This window comes from Schistocerca americana, chromosome 8 (genome assembly GCF_021461395.2).
Source record: "Schistocerca americana isolate TAMUIC-IGC-003095 chromosome 8, iqSchAmer2.1, whole genome shotgun sequence".
NCBI classification, from domain to species: Eukaryota; Metazoa; Arthropoda; class Insecta; order Orthoptera; family Acrididae; genus Schistocerca; species Schistocerca americana.
The window spans coordinates 311,880,613-311,897,960 of record NC_060126.1 but is presented as its reverse complement, the minus strand read 5'-3'; the positions used below and the strand labels follow the sequence as shown (position 1 = coordinate 311,897,960).

The window sequence follows — 17,348 nt, the reverse complement described above, 5'->3', positions numbered from 1 at the left end:
ATCCCCTATTTAGATTGGCATATATTCTGAGAAAAATGATGAAACTGTTTGCACTTAATGATTAACAGTGCTAATGCTGACATTGAAAAAGTGAAGAAAAAATGATCATAAAAGCATTTAAAATTAAAAAACACTTTACTATAGAAAACTGGCACATTTAAAATGTTATACAAAATTTAATAAGTGTTACCTGGTATTTTCAGAATTAATGGAGAAACATGGACCCACTTCTGTTTGTAGAGGCAGGAAATTTTGACAGCAGTCAAATGGTTTACCATTCCAGTGACAGTCATAAAGTAATTTGTTACATCTGTATCTAAACTGGAAAAACAAAAATAAAATTGAGTGAGAGACAAGCAGCTAAGAGTTTGGTGGACGTTCCCCTGCTTCCTTCAGATTAAAGTGTATATACCTCCCAAATTATTTCTTCATAATTTGTAGAGCAGTTAACATCACCAGAACACTTCTTGTGTTCAATAATCGATCCCTGGTAAAAGGCTATATTTTCCCAGTAATCAATCTGGTTGTAATCAATTTTGCCTGTAAATTTTCTGTAAAATAATTTATTGTCTCAGTTAAAAACAGCACACAGGAACATTGTTTTTCTTTAATATTTAGTAAGAAACATGACAAAATATGTTTTTTTTCTTTGATATTCATTAAAATGATTAAGTAATGTTAGTAATGCTAGAAATTACCAGGTATTTAGAGATGTAATAACAATTGCAACTACAATTACAATTACAACTGTAATACAACCATGAAGACAAGGTACAGACAGAAGAAAAACCACAGAGGAAAGAACATATAGAAAACAAAGAGATAATAAGTCAAAGCACAATTATTAATTTGTCATTACTGCAACACACTTCCTCAATTTGATAATTTCATTATGTATCTGCAAATTTCAATATGCTCATCTTTGTACACAGTCTATTGAACTGTACACACATAGTTGCTTTTGTTGAAATATCTACCACTTGTTCCTCAGAGCTAATGTATTGAACATTCAGATGTCCTTCATTATACAGCTGATGTATGAAATTAAATTTAACATTCACATGCTTCAATTGTCTATGTTCCCACTTCTGTAAAAGATGTGACTGATTATCTTTGTAAACTGTTGGAGTTTTCACATATATTTTTAATTCTTCAAGAAGATTCTCAGCCACAGACTGTCTGTTGTAGCTGTTGCCAAAGCGATATAAACTGATGAGCCAAAACGTTATGGCCACCTGTTTAATAGCTTGTTTGTGCATCTTTAGAATGAAATACATCACTGACTCAGCATATCAGGGATCTGACAGTTTGTTGGCAGGTTTGTGGAGGTAAACAGCATTAGATGTCTATGTACAAATCATGTAATTCTCTTAAACAATGGGCTGCTGATTTGCATAAGCAGTTATGGCTCCTAAAAGTGACCCAGATGGTTTCCACAAGATTCACATCAGGTGAATTTGATTTTCAAGACATCTGTGCAGGGAGGAGACCCCCCCAAGATGGATCATTACTGATAAAATTATATAAAATAATTTTTCCATTCATAATGTATGGTCGTAGCTGGTTTGGGCATACTGTGGTGGAAGGTGCTGGCCGGAAGACCGTGGTCGGCACATTCCTGCCACATGCTCCTCGGTCAGACTCTAGTCCCATGGGTTGGTTGCACTGACGAGGTATGGTCGTAGCTGGTTTGGGCATACTGTGGTGGAAGGTGCTGGCCGGAAGACCGTGGTCGGCACATTCCTGCCACATGCTCCTCGGTCAGACTCTAGTCCCACGGGCTGGTTGCACTGACGAGGGTACGCTACTAGCAAGGCGTGTTGGCGGAATCAATACTCCAATCAGAGACTAATCGTGTGATCATGTGGCGGCCGGTATCGGTGAGGGCAGCTTGGAAACAGCTCCGCCTCTCTCCTCAAACCTCCTGATGAGCAGACGGCAACCCCTCTTGGGGCTGCTCAGCCCTACGTAGGCACCCATGTACCACCATCCATCATTACAAGAATAAATTGGGTCCATTCCAACTTCTTTACTTTTCATTTTACAATGCCCACCGCTCCTGACCTCTATCCTGATGAACAAGTGGTGTCAGAAGTGGGATATGAGCCACCTTACGGTTGTAAAATAAACTCATCAGTTGAGTGTGAGTACGACAAAGGGGCCGAGGCTGAGTAGGTAAAGGAAACTAGACCGAACATGGTGAGGCTGCATTGTGTCATGCACGTGCCAGCCGGTTACCCGCGTTGCAGAATGTGCATGGCCATGCACTAGCGTGCCACAAGCGTGACACAGTTTGCCGCCGGGTGCAAGCCAGGGAAGGTCCACAATGTAGTCACGCTCGCCGCCGCCATGGGTCACCACCTTTACCAGGGTCTAAGGTGCAGCCCTCACACTGCCCCGCTGTCGCAGCTGTCCATGCCATTGCCCGCTGCCTGCTGCCCCTGCGCGTGATCAACGCGCTTGCTGCTGCTCGTCGACACCGCCGCTGTCCGTTGTCTGCACGCCACCAAATAATGTAAGTTGCTAGTGACACTACGGTGGTGTAGATGCCCACACTATTGTAACATGCCGACCACCAGGCAGCAATTGGAGACAGGAGCAACCGGAGAGGATAAAGATCCCCTCTCGGTACTGCAGACCCAGATAAATCAATTAATTTTAACTAACGTGGAGCTTAAGCAACAGATAGATGACCTTCAAATGGCTTCTCCGCAATCTAATGTTGCTAAGCAAGTGCTAGTGGAGGAACAGCCCAAGCAGGTGACTCCACCACTCACTAGTGCAGAATCACCTGTGGCAGTAGCCACCTCTACTTTGGTGCAGAGCTTTCCAGCAGTAGTGTTTATTCAGGCATTCACTGGAAAGCCACACGAGAATATTCAAATGCTTGTCCAGAGTATCCAGGACATCAGAAAGCTTTTCGGTTGGCCAGATGAATTTCTCTTAATCATGATGAAAATGAAACTCACCGGCGAAGTGCGGAACTATGTACAGTCAGTCGAGAGCTTGAAAAATGCCCCTACCTTCCAGTCCCTTGCAACAGGGTTGATTGAAAGGTATACAGACAAACGTGGTACTAGTTGCTATCATGACTTGCTTTCCACCCTTAAGCAAAAAATGGGTGAGGATTTAGAAGCATTCACCGACAGGATTATAGGCATCGCATGCCACACACACACACTAAGTGCCTATTCTGCTCGTAACAAGGTTCTGTTGGAAGAATCAGAATGTCGTGTGATAGACGTGTTTATTCATGGCATAAACCCTCAAATAGGGGGGCGAAATCAAGGTAGCTTCCCCCCCGCACCTTACATGAAGCTGTGCGATTAGCACTCTTGAGAGAGGAGGCGAACCGATTTGTGGCCATCTCTGCACGGCAAAGCGAGCCCCGACATGTCTTTTCGAACGACACTAAGTGTGGGTCCTGTAACAGACAAGGACATGTGACAGAGCAATGTCGCATGCCATATTGTCATCAGTGCAGGAACATGGGTTACCAAAGTGTGCATTGTCCAAATAGTAGGTCACAACTGCCTGCAAATTCCAGGTGAAATGCAAATCAACCACACAACTTGGGAAACGGCCACAGGGCAGGAAGTGCCACCCCTCCCGGCCCCCATTTAAAATAGTGACCCCACTAGCTTATGAGGGAATCACGCAGGTGGCAAGCGTGGTTGTCGATGGTGTTAGAGGCCACAAACCAATACGCGTGCTAAATGACACAGGCGCACAGATCAGCTTGGAATTTTTACCGAAGAGAGATAAAAGAACATTGCAACCGCCACAGTACCATATCAGTGCTATTGGTCCCGGCATAGTGAAACCTGATGGCAGCTGTTGCATTGAGATCATGTTGGACTCCACAGAATATGCTTTTACAATGGAGGTTGTACGAAACAAGCACATGGATTACGACATCATCCTGGGAAGTGACTTTCTGCGTCATTTCCAGGGGGTTATTGACTATAGGTTAAATACCGTCCAATTCGGCGACAACGTGCACCATTTTGGACGTGACTGCACATTGTGGGTGTCCAAAGCTGGAAAAAGGGATCTGTTTCCCAAGTTTCGGAGTCTTCCATAATGATGCTAAAAGCCGATAATCCCATGGAGATACCAGAAAGCACAGGAAAGATCCTTTGGGTGCCTGTCGGGATACGTGAATCTGAAGAGGTTCATTTCTTGGTAGACCCACTCTGCCAGAATGAAACTCTTGACCACATGCAGGTCCACATAAAACATAGGCTGTGCAAAGTGCATCAAGTACAGAAAGAAAACTGTGTACCCGTGTGTTTAGACAATTTAGTCACAAGCAAGCTTTAATACCACGTGGTACAGTATTAGCCAGCTTGCAGGTTATCACAGAAGATGAGTTGCCAATGAAAACCCCTTCTATGAAAAAGAAAAAACCTTTTGACAATCACGTCACATCTGGCAGATAAGTTTAAAGCTAAGCTTAGTCACCTACCACTGCATGAACAAAAGCTAATAAATGAAGTATTGAATGAGTATTCATGGTTGTTTGAAGACAGGAAATATTTACCAGCAACAGATCTAATCCAACATGAGATTCCTACCAGAAATGCTAGGCCAATAGCTCAAAAAGGGTACCGAATTCCCTACCATCTTCAGTCAGTGGTAGAGGAAACTATACAACAGCAACTAGAAGCAGGAGTAATACAACCCTCTTCTAGTGTGTGGTCTAGCCCAATTGTAGTCATTCCAAAGAAAGCAATAGATGGAGAAAAATCCTAACGCCTCTGTGTAGACATGCAAGCAGTAAGCAAGGTTACTACCCCAGATCATTATCCACTACCCCGGATCCAAGACACACTCGATCGTCTGGGCAATTGCCTGTACTTTACAGCATTAGAAATGTGCAGAGGCTATCACCAAATTCCAATTGCTCCTCAAGATCGAACTAAGACAGCTTTTGTAGTTCCTGGTGGCTTATATGAATTCTTAAGGATGCCTTTTGGGCTTCGCAACGCACCAGCAACCTTTAAGCGATTTGCAGATCTGCTATTACATGTGTTGAAACCTACTATGTGCCTTGTGTATCTTGATGATATAATTATATTTTCAAAATCCATTTCTGAACATGCTGAACATCTACACAGTGTACTGTTGCGATTGCAAAATGCTAATTTAAGCTTAAAATTAGAAAAATGTTCTTTTGCTCAATCACAAGTGCAGTATTTAGGTCATGTCATCAGTTCCAGTGGAGTCAAGCCAGATCCACGATTAACTGAAGCAGTAGACACTTTTGCTATTCCAACAAATTTAAAGGAATTACAATCCTTCCTTGGTCTTGCAAATTATTACCGCCCTTTTGTTCAAGATTATGCTACTATTACCAAACCTGTTGCTAAATTGTTGAAAAAGGATACTCCTTTTGTGTGGATGGATGAATGTTCGACCACCTTTCAAACAGTGAAAACTATTTTAACTAGTTCACCTCTACTTGTTTACCCAGACTTCGCTGAACCTTTTATTTTATCTTGTGATGCATCTTTTTTGCTGTAGGATGTGTCCTAAGCCAAGTGCAAGATAGTGAGGAAAAACACATTGGGTATGCCTCTCATCAACTGAATAAAGCAGAAACTAATTACAGTACTACAGAAAAGGAATTGCTTGCCCTTCTTTTTGGAATTAATTATTTTAAATGTTACCTTTATGGTCACAAGTTTACAGTTCTTACCGATCACTCTGCTCTGCAGTGGTTATTGAATCTTAAGGACCTTAGCAGCAAACTTATGTGCTGGGCTATGAAATTGTCAGAATATGATTTTGAAGTTCGGCACAAGCCTGGTCGCTTGCATCAAAATGCTGATCCGTTTAGCAGAAAAGTGCATGTCATTCAATCAGATGAGGTATCAATTGAAGAGTTAAAAGAAGCACAGCAGGTGGATGTTCAATGTCAAAGATACGCCACCTTGCCAGAATTTTAAGTAATAGATGACCTTTTGTACCGAAAAACTCCCCATGGAAATTGTTTGGTAATACCGGAATGCTCGCAGCAGCGTATAATATGGCAATGCCATGATACAATCCAAGCATGTCGCAACGGAAAACGTGCTACAAATGCTTGAATTGCGACACGTTATTGGTGGCAATACCGACAACGTAACGTGGACAGGTATGTAAGATCTTGCCTGCCATGTGCACAACAAGCACAAAATAGGCATCCGCAAGTGTCACTGCAAACACTTCCTTAGGCATCTTCACCCTTCGAAATTCTTTCTTTAGATATCCTAGGTCCCTGTCCACAGTCGCAACAAGGTAACAAATACATTTTGTCTGTTATTGATCACTTTTCATGTTATCTAATTTTGGTTCCCCTCGCAGACATGACAGGTGAAACTGTGGCAAGAGAGTCTGTAAATCATGTGATACTACCTTTTGGAAGTCCTGATGCCATTTTAATGGATCAAGGAACCAATTTCATGTCTGCTCTATTTGTACAAGTTTGTAAATTGCTAAGAATCAAAAAATGTCGTACAACTCCCTTCCATCCTAAAGCCAACAGTCGCATTGAACGTGTACACTGTACAGTTTGTAAAATGTTATCCTATTATGTTGCAAAAACGCACACTGATTGGGACAGATATGTACCATATATTTCTTCTGCATACAATACCCGAATACATGAAGCCACGAGGTATACCCCTTACGAAGCTGTGTTTGGACGGCCGATGAATTCACCATTCGAAATAGACAAACTACCTCAGGGTGTAGAAATAAAGGAAGTAACAGGTTTAGCCTGCCGGCTAAAAGCGATCTGGTATAAGGTAAAGAGGAATAATATCAAAGCTACTAATAAACAGTTGCACAAGCAGGACAAAAATGCTGTTTTACCAACTTATCAAACGGGTGATTTAGTGTTACTACGAAACCCAGCAATCAAAAAGGGACAAACTAAAAAGTTCTCTCCCCACTTTGAAGGCCCATATCAGATTGTATGGTTGACCTCACCAGTCAATGCAGAACTGCAATTAACCAATTGTACGGTGATAGTGCACTTTGACCGCCTGCAACCTTTCCACGGTAGGGCTGTGTCACCACAACAGGTCACATCGGGGGCCGATCTGCCTATCGCCTCCAACTCAAGTGGAACAAAGATGAAAGAAAAAATGGAGGAGATTACCTCCACAGGGTTGCCCAAGATACGCCTTGCGGAATTGACACCCTTATGCTTTGAGGTCACGTGATCAATCACACTTAATTAGTATTTTATGTTATGTTTTATTGCAGCTTAGTTTAAGTCATTTTCTCCAGGGACTTGGAAGCAAGACGTGCCTGGCCACCATGGAGTTCCCAGCCATTCTCAATTGCCAATTTCCAGTCTTGTCATTTATTTTTGCTCATTTTTATATGTATGACTATGTTTTATGTTTTGCAACCAATGCCACGCATTAGACGTCACGCAACTGACTTGCTTCAAATACAACCATTACACATTGTGTTGGCAGTACCACGGCTGTTAACTCTGAATAATATTCTTCAATGTCATCTATTGCCATCTATTTGGCAAACCAGTACATGTGGAGTTTTTCTTAATACTTGTTACGTTGACGTCTAGTGTATTGTGCTATATGTCATAGTTATGTATTTGCTGCAGCTAACAGTAAGTAATTGGAACAGAAAAAGCCAGGACTTGAAATGCATATGCCTCGTAAGCTTTATTTACGGGACCAGCTGTTGGCGGGGCAACACATCAGCTGTTGCAACCCCTCCTCTCTTCAGGGCTGTCTCCTCCTTGCGCCACATTTCCCCTCTCCTCGCCAAGAACTGGCCAGCGGCCATCTTTGTTTCTCAGACAGTAACAGCGCTCCGCGCGATGACGTATCTTATCATCACATGCGCTGCCGCCTCCAGCATCTCAACACACGGCGTGTCCGAGTAGTTACAAAAACAAACCCCAAATTACTGCCCTATCCTCGGTATATGACAGACTACAATGCATTTAATATCGTTTTATATAACTAACACTTTTTTTAAAAAAAAAACTCTTATTCTAGATGATCAGCAATTTCTAATTCATTGTTGTTTCTTGTACACACTAAGCGCGTGATATTTGTCGCTACAGTAGTGGCCGGTCTCTTGAGGCTATACGCTGTCTCACATAACCGCTGACGTCCTACTCCACACCTAGGCATGTGCTGCATGTCCGCTAACAGCCCCAAGCTGGTTTCTTTCATGACACCAGAAGACATGGCAAACAAAATTCATTCAAACTTCCCAATAAATCTTAACATAAATATTAAGTAGATGTGATTCATTGTTTAATTTCATTTTCTTGTTTTGTTTCACATTAGCTGGATAATTTACATGATGTTCTTGATGATTTACATTATTCTGCATAACTTAGTCTGCAAATCTTATAAGAGAAGTTTCATTATTGCTTTGATTCATTGTATAAGCTACAAACTACAGCCCTAACCCTCTTACACATCTAACTATGAGGACATTTAATGTTATCTTCCTTGGACATGGCCAGATATGGGCAAACCAATGCAATGCCATGGGCTTTTCACGCTACTGACGAGGCGCAAATGACCAATCGTCTGGGATGCCATATATCAGTGGGCTATTGTTCCTTGGTTGCTATGCAGTTATTTTTTGCCCTCCCCTTTTATTTTGCTCTACCACTGTGGTCATTGTTCTATCCTGTTTTCCTTCGTCTGTCAATGAGGAGGCCCCTACAACATGGTAGGTACCCTCTTCCGACAGTACCGGTCTTTTAATCTTACCACCCATTTACACCAAGATATCACTTCTCCCTTGTTGCAGTCTTGCCCCCCAAAACATCGGCCGATGATCCATTGTGAGATATGTACTTTGCCTCTTATTAGCCGGTGATGTAAGCGCTACGGGAACTGTGCCTAGTTGTCCTTTCAGTTCAATTTGTTATTGTCAGTTTTAAAACTAACACACACACAGCCTAGCAGCCAGCCCCAGATGGGCAGTGTTACATGTTAAGGTTGAATGTTCCAACTACTTACAGCATTATTATTATACATCATTGTGTTTTTATTTTCCTGTCAATATGTGTCATTGGGTTTAATTATGTCATTATGCTAGCGCTAGTGATTTATAGTTCATGATTTTCATTTTATGTATTGTTATGTACTGCACGCACAAAAAGTGACGCTATTTATGCATGCATGCTATTCTAGCTTCAGAGCTATTTTTATTACTTGAACAGTCAACATTTTCCTAGTACAGCAGGTCGCTAATAACACCGCTGATACCTTTATTCCATGTGTCATGGAAGACCCATGTGCCTGCACTAATTCCTTACTAAGTCAGACGGACGCCCTTAGGCTCGCTGAACCACGGTATTGCAGATAGCTCCAATGCACTGCCTACCCATCAATTATTAGACAGGTTGCCTTAGCACTGTCCGCAGGTTGCTCCATTGCCCTGCAAATTATGTAATCATCAATTCAAGTCTGCAGACTGCACTAATGCACTGCTGAACTTATTAGTCGAGTCACTTGCAGGTACCTCATTTGCACCGTGAACTTGTACTTACATGTCACCAAATCCTAGGCTCCTTGGTTGACCACAAAACGATTCATACATCAATTACCATGAGACAATTTTCGCTCACACTGCACCTTGGGCACTCAACCAGAAATGAACTGAGCCCCAGATGCTCTTTTATTACATTTTATACAACGCCACTGTTGTTATACACACACACTCTGTCGGATTCTACTGACATAGCCCTTGTGCAATTCGTCAACCGACTAAAAAACAACATCCCCTGACAGATTTTGTATCCAATTCAGAAGTTATGTTCAGGAAATATTCCCTTTATTTTATTTCTTGTCAATTATTATTACTTCAGTGTCATGTTTTCTTATTATCAATTTATAGTTATGATCCATGTTTAATACACTTTATGGTAATGGTCATTTTTGTATCATATTCGGTATTCCCTTTTAATTTTCATTATTTTCTTGACTGGAAGTATCTCTGATAGCACCTATTGGCCTTCAATTCATATCCGCCATCACCTACCATTAGTCACACATTTACATAACACTTCATACTCACAATAACACACTTACAACACACTCACACTGTTCATATTTACACTACCTTGGTGTAACTTGTTGATGTTACCAGACCTGTATTGTCACATACTAAGTACATGAACAAAGCTTTTATCATTTATGCCCTCCGCTCTTCGGAAGGGGAAAGGGAAGTACGTACGTATGTACGTTATGTTCAGTAGCAGTTTCTTTTAAACAACTTTAACCTGAACTTATATGCGAGGGTTAACCCCTCTGATAAAGACATCAATTGATGGTACTTCACTTCCTCTAAGATCACTTCATTCCACGTAGTATCCATGCCAAGGTGATACATCTTGCATGATATTTTGAGAGAGAGATACACTGCATTCAGTAGCAGTTTCTTTTAATCAACAACGTTGAATACTCAATATCAATTTACCTGTTGAACACTTAAGATGTTCTGTTAACATGGAATCAAACGTCTTTGTGACATCAGCTATTCGTTTATTATTGCTTTGCAATAAACTGGTACTTTTAAGTTGCACTTATAATGTCTTAGTCTCGGACAGAGAGCCTCTAGCGCTTTCCGACACTGTTATCTGAGCTCAGCACTCTGCCGGCTCAGTGCTGATAAAGCTGCGCTGTGCCACCTCCACAGCTTCACGCTCAGCCTCTGTATTCATGAGCAACAGACTTGCTCTCACTAACATTCATTTTCGACTTCAGTACAGTTAATCTCTCTATTGACCACTTCTGTAAGTAAAGATCCTAGAATTATTGAGTTAACTTGAGGTGTCCTACCCTCATTCAGATTTTCTACAGCTGAAAAACCACTCAATATTATTTCTGAAATTTATGAATTACTTCACCTGTCTCGCCATGTCGAACCTTAGCGGGGTGGGTGCCCCTGTGTAGTGGCCAATGCGTGGGAGGTGCCTAGGCCGTGGGGGTTTACACCGCGATCACAGGATTCCTTCTCATTTTTATTCATTAAACAAAAAAAAAACCTTTCTTCGTATGAAATCTCAAATTAACTAACCACACTTGGTCTTCGTGCCATAGCAGGTTGGAAAATTTTTTCCAGTGAGTTATGCTTTGTCTGCGCTGCGTAGTACTGCCTCCACACTCAGCGTCTTTTTTGCTGACGCATGATTGATCAGCGGATACTCGGTGTTGAATTGCACCATTGTCTTGCCGCCTTGCTGCCCCATGGCTGCCAAACTGTTGGTTGCCTGCCGTGATTCTACTTCGTGGCCTTCTTCATCAGTAAGCATGACTGAACTGGTCCATCATCGCTACTTACCAGGTAACTATTGCTACAACATTGTACCCCCTCTGTCATTTCTGAATTACTCATCAAGTAAGCCAAGAAATTTTTACTTGTAGAATCACTACTACTTTCTCTCACAGTCGACCATTATCTACATTGGAAGCTGAAAGCAACCTCCCCTTTTACTATGCTGCGTCGGAGGTCCGACTTCCCCGAAATTTGGATGGTATTTGGATGCAAATGAGATTGCCAATCATGTGCGCAAATTTCAAATATGAGTGCTATCAAATATACACTTTTCCAGTCTCTTGGGCCACCCTTCACCACTATGTTGTTTGGCAGACTCAAGAATTTTTAATAGTTAGTTGGGATCGACAAACCCACGCCACTCTCTCTCATGCTGAACTATCCAGTTGCACCCATACAACCTATTACTTATGCTCCACGCTGAAACTACTACACCTCCATGTCCTCGTGTTCTAGTCTCACTTCGTCAACCAATAATTCAACCTGTTGGCAACAGTTTTCTATTCGCTGTTCCACAGACTGTCACCGCCACCCTGGTGTGCCACCGTTCAATGTCAGAAACTGAATCATACTGGGTAACACTGAATAATGTGGCCTAGTGTATAGTAGTTCAAGACGTGACGTATACACTGCTTCTATGAGGATATCAGCTTAATTGCACTCCACCTTTCATGTCACCATTACCACATTTACCTTATACCTTCCTGAACTCTCTTTTAAACTCCATTACCATGAGAAGCTAAGGAATTTACCGAATACCAATGACTCAGGTCTACTCCAATTGATCAATCATCTCCTTACCCAGGAACATAACCAAGTTGCTCTTGACCGAGTGGCCTCACATATTGCTGATTGGCACCAAACCAAGCGATTAACCAGCGTTGTATTACCCAGCGCTGGTTCGGTAATCATCACTGTAATGATTCTGATTATAGTATCCTGGATACTCTGTAACAGAGGGTTTTGCAAATGTTTCACTTCCTTCCAAGAAGAAGTACCACCCCCACAACCTGAAGGTGAATATCACACCTGAACCTACCTGCCAACCTTGGTGCATGTGATCAGGCATAACCCTCCCCCTTAGAATTAAGTTGTAGTCTAGGTGTCAGGCAATAACTAATTTTGTAACGAATTTGTATTTCTATGCAAAGTCTATGGAATCCCAATTTAATTGTCGAGTCTTAACACTCATGTAAGTCATTTTGTTTTCTCTTTCAATTATTGTCATTTTGTAATGTTCTCATTCACCCACTTGGGTAATTACCATTGTAATCCTAGATTTAAGAACTCAAGTAATATTGTGGGGCAAAAGCCCCCTTGTGACTGTTATGCCTGGGAGCATTCTGTCACCCCCACAAGGGTGGACTGTTTCAGTGTACTGTGCTCTGGTGTCCCTCATCATCGCCTGGGTACCCACCACCACTGATACCGTCGACACACACACTCACACCATGGCGCCGCCCCTACTGCCGTTGCCCCAACTGCACAAGTTTGTTATTCAAGAGCCTTCCTTCAGGCCCTTCAGGCCACTTTGTAACTTTTGCACATATTGATATCACTATGTTATGGATGTTAATTTCTGTGACCCTTCATAATGATCATATATTTTTTAAAATGAAATAATCAATTAGAATAAGCTCATTCATTTTCATCCAGAGAGCCTTCTTCGGAAGGGGAAAGGATGTGCAGGGAGGAGACCCCCCAAGAGGGATCATTGCCAATAAAATTTTATTAAATAATTTTTCAATTCATAATGTACAGCTGTAGCCGGCTTGGGCATACTGTGGTGGAAGGTGCTGGCCGGGAGACCGTGGTCGGCACATTCCTGCCACATGCTCCTCGGTCAGACTCTAGTCCCACGGGTTGGTTGTGCTGACGAGGGTACGCTACTAGCAAGGCACGTTGGTGGAATCAATCCTCCAGTCAGAGACTAATTGTGTGATCTCGTGGGGACACGGCTGGGAGCAACTAGGGCAGCTTGGAAACAGCTCCGCACTCTCTCAGCTTCAGACCTCAGCCCCAAGTAGTTGCTCCTCTAGCCTCTGCCTCTCTCCTCAAACCTCCTGATGAGCAGACGGCAACCCCTCTTGGGGCTACTCAGCCCTACGTACGCACCCATGTACCTTCGTTACAGGAATAAATTGGGTCCATTCCAACTTCTTTACTTTTCATTTTACAACGCCCATCGCTCCTGACCTCTATCCTGATGAACATCAACATGAGTTCACTGTAATGCTCCTCAGTCTACTATAACACTGCTGAAAGATGGCATTGCCATCAGGGAAGACATCAATCATGAAGGAATGCATGTGGTTCACAGTATTTCTTTGATTATTGCCACAGGTCCGACGCAAGTGCAGGGCAATGTCTCCCATAGCATAATACTGTTCCCAGCAGTCTGTGTCTGTGGTGCACTGCACGTTTTGAGCCACCATTCACCTCAATGATGATGTTTGTGAAGGCAACCATCATCCTAGTGTAGCAAAAAGAGTCAACATGTTTCCATTGATCGACAGTCGAATCCCAAATCCCAATGGTGCCATGCCCATTGCAATCATAACTGATAATGTCATTGTTCAACACATGAACATGTAGGGATGGTCTGCTGTGGAGCTCCATGTTCAACAATGTATGATGAGTGGTGTACTCCAAACCACTTTTGCATCCACACAGATGCCACAGATCACCATCTATCCTACTTCATACAGCATACAAGTCTTCAAGCCCCACATTTTGTGAATGGTCATAGATGTCTAATCATTTAACATCTGGTGGTAGTTTGGCTGCTCTTCTACCTCTTTCTTCTGTAGATGCTCACAATAGCAGCACATGAATTTGACCAGCTTCGCCATTTTTGACATACTCATTTACATGCTCTGTGTTGATAATCTTTTCTTTGTCAAAGTTGCTTATCTCAATGGATTTGCACATTTGCAGCCCATATCTTCACTAGGGTGATCCGTCATCCTTGTCTGTCCTGCTTTCATACTTTTGTTACTGCGTCATGTGCCTCCAACACCACGAGGCAGCATCCATCATTGTGGTGAACAGTGGTCATAATGTTTTGGCTTATCAGAGATTCTGCTTCTATTAAAGATAGTGAAACACATATCTGTCTCCTTGTAGCCCAACAAAAAGTATTTCCAAAAACCTGGAGTACATATCCTGTTATAGATATTCTGTCTTCTTCACTTCCCCAGTCAGAATCAACACAGCAGAGAAGAACATTTGAATTTCCCTTTTTGTAACATAGACCAACTTGAAGTGCTCTTTAATAAATGGAAGAATTCATCTCAAACCTTCTGTTTGTTTATTTTGATGTGTACTAAAATAGTTAATTGATGAACTTATGTTTGGTCTTGTAGCTGTCATTACACACAGCACACAACCTACTAATTCTTGTATAGTTTATTATCTGACCTTGTCACAACAAGCATCTTCACTGGATTTGACTTTCATTGGTGTTTCATACGGTTGCAGTCTTTCGTTTTGAATCTTTTCAATGAGTTTTTGAGATAAACATGTTGACTAATACACATTTGTCATTGGTCCTCTGTATATTTATTCCAAGGAATGATTTTGGTTCTCCGAGTTCCCACATTCAAAATTCAAAATTTAACTTCTTTCATCTTAATATTGGTGATTTAGCTTTTATGATTCCAGCAATTAGGAAATCATCTACATACAGCAACAAATAAGTATTATAATCATCTGTGCTTTCAACATAAATCAACTTTGGATTGTCAAAACCAGATTTCCTTCAGAAAATTGTCAAATGTGAAGTTGGAAGTTCTTGGTGCCTGCTTCATTTCATATATAAACCATTATTGAGTTTGCATGCAAGTCTATGGTGGCATAACATCCATGACTCTGTAAATAAGGATCATTGCCTCGTGAGGTAGTATAAATTAGTATGCTCTGTATGCTCAAATGCTTACATGTGTTAATGGATGTGTGCTTACTAATAAATATTGTGAAAATTGTATCTATATGCTGTGCCACTCTTCCACTATCACACTGCCAGTACCCTATTACCCAAAGATATGACTCCAATTTTCCATATCACACCATGTTTTTCCTGTTAAGTCAAAATCTGCCATGCGAGTTATGCCATCGAGAATTAAACTGCACTTTCCTACTACAATGGGATGGCCAGCATTTGATCCATGGTGCGGTCAACGTACACTACCTGCTGGTACTGCAACACCCTTGGTCACACTGTCACCCCTTGACACACCACTTGACCTGAAGCTACAAAGTAAAGAACTTATCACCAGCTATGCTTAAAAGCAGCTAAGTACTCATCATTACATTGTGACAATGATGTCACACACCTCAGCAATTAACTACTATGGAGGTGAATCGTGTATGCCACTGCATCACTACATGCAGCTCAATAGCATCTCAATTACCATCATCATCCTGACACCAATCACTACTGTGGTGCTGCTTCTCAGGTTAGTGAAGTGTCACAACCTCCACTTGAGTGCGCTCCTGAGACAATGCCATGTGACATTAACAACAATGGTGAGCCACATTGCGTCCTGCTTTCTGGACTCACTCCATGCTCCCCAATTAGCCAACTTACAATCTGTGACATAGGGGATGATACAGTCCACCACATTACAACCACACCAGGTTCCCCTGTATGTCAGTGCCCACATCGTTTATCTCCCCATAAACTTAAAGCGCCTAAATCTGCAGTGCATGAACTTTTGTGAGCTGACATAGTCTGGCTATCAGACAGTGTTTGAGCCTTCCCAATTAAACTAGTTCTTAAGAAGAATGACACTTGGCACCTACATGGCAACTGCCACTACCTCAACACCTTAACAATTGTTGACAGAACCCCATTCTGAACTTGTGCTATTTTTCCCATGTCATGACCGGGGTAAAAATTTAGCGTCATTGATTGCAAAGCAGCATACCTACAAATTCTGATGGCAGATGAAGAGACACCAAAACCTGCAATAATCACACCACTCTGTCTCTTTGTGTTCCACTACATGCTGTACGTATTGAAAAATGTGACACAGACATGGCAAAAATTTATTAATAGTGTACTGTTCAATTTGTCTTGTTGTTATGACTATGTAGATGACATCATAATCTTTTTGATAAACAAGCAAGATCATGATGACCACCTGCATATCATCCTCGATAAGCTGGTCTCTCACAGGATCCTGATAAATGACAAGTGCCAACTTTGGAAACCCCATGCAACCTTTGTTGTACATCACAGCAGTGCATCTGGAGTGCATCCTACTCCTGAGAAAACTGACCATAATAACCTCCTCCCATCTCCCAACAACTACCAAGAGCTGTGTAGGGTTTTGGAGGTCATAAATTTCTACGAAACCAATTGCCAACAAAGCTTTTCTACCACTGACCCAAGCACTGCGTGGCAAGAAAACATCTGGTTAATGATGTCTTGATTGATTGGACACTGCAAATGTAGGTGGCCTTTTACAAAATAAAAGAATATCTATTACAAGCTACAACCCTTGCTCACACATCAACAGACACACATCTAATAATTGCATCCAATGCTAGAGATCATACTATCAGGGCTGCTTTACAGTAAGAGATCGCTGGACTCACGTAGCCGCTCAGGTTTTTCCTGTGCAAACATACCAACACCCAGAATAAATGGTTCACATTTGAGCATGAATTGCTAGCCATATATGAAGCTGTCCATCACTTTCAAGATGATGTTGAGGGAAGACCCTTTCCCATATATACAGACCGCCACCCACTGGCAGATGCATTCTGCAACCCGTCGACAGATTGTGCACACAGGAGATTCCACCACCTAGATTTCGTAGCACAGTTCACTACCCTCACGCAGCTGCCTATGTCACTTCTGACAAGCGATGCCCCACTGCAGCCTCTCCTCACGTGCTCTCTACTATGGGCAGGGGAGGGGGGAGGGGGGGAGGGGGGGGGGGGGGGATCTATGGCAGCATAGCATCCCTGACTCTGGAAATGAGCATTGCTGCCCTGTGAGGCAGTAGGAGTTAGTA

General features: G+C 42.1%; 1 protein-coding gene across 1 annotated transcript in view; it reads right to left on the bottom strand.

Annotated features, from left to right (window-relative positions):
- Nucleotides 1–17,348, bottom strand: part of LOC124545333 (sodium channel protein Nach-like) — a 150,602-nt gene that overhangs the window by 128,604 nt on the left and 4,650 nt on the right. Inside the window, exons 3-4 of the mRNA XM_047124233.1 lie at nucleotides 413–551; nucleotides 191–321 (exon numbers count right to left, since the gene is read on the bottom strand). Of these exons, the coding sequence (XP_046980189.1) occupies nucleotides 191–321; nucleotides 413–551 (270 nt within the window). The remainder of the gene's footprint in view (nucleotides 1–190; nucleotides 322–412; nucleotides 552–17,348) is intronic.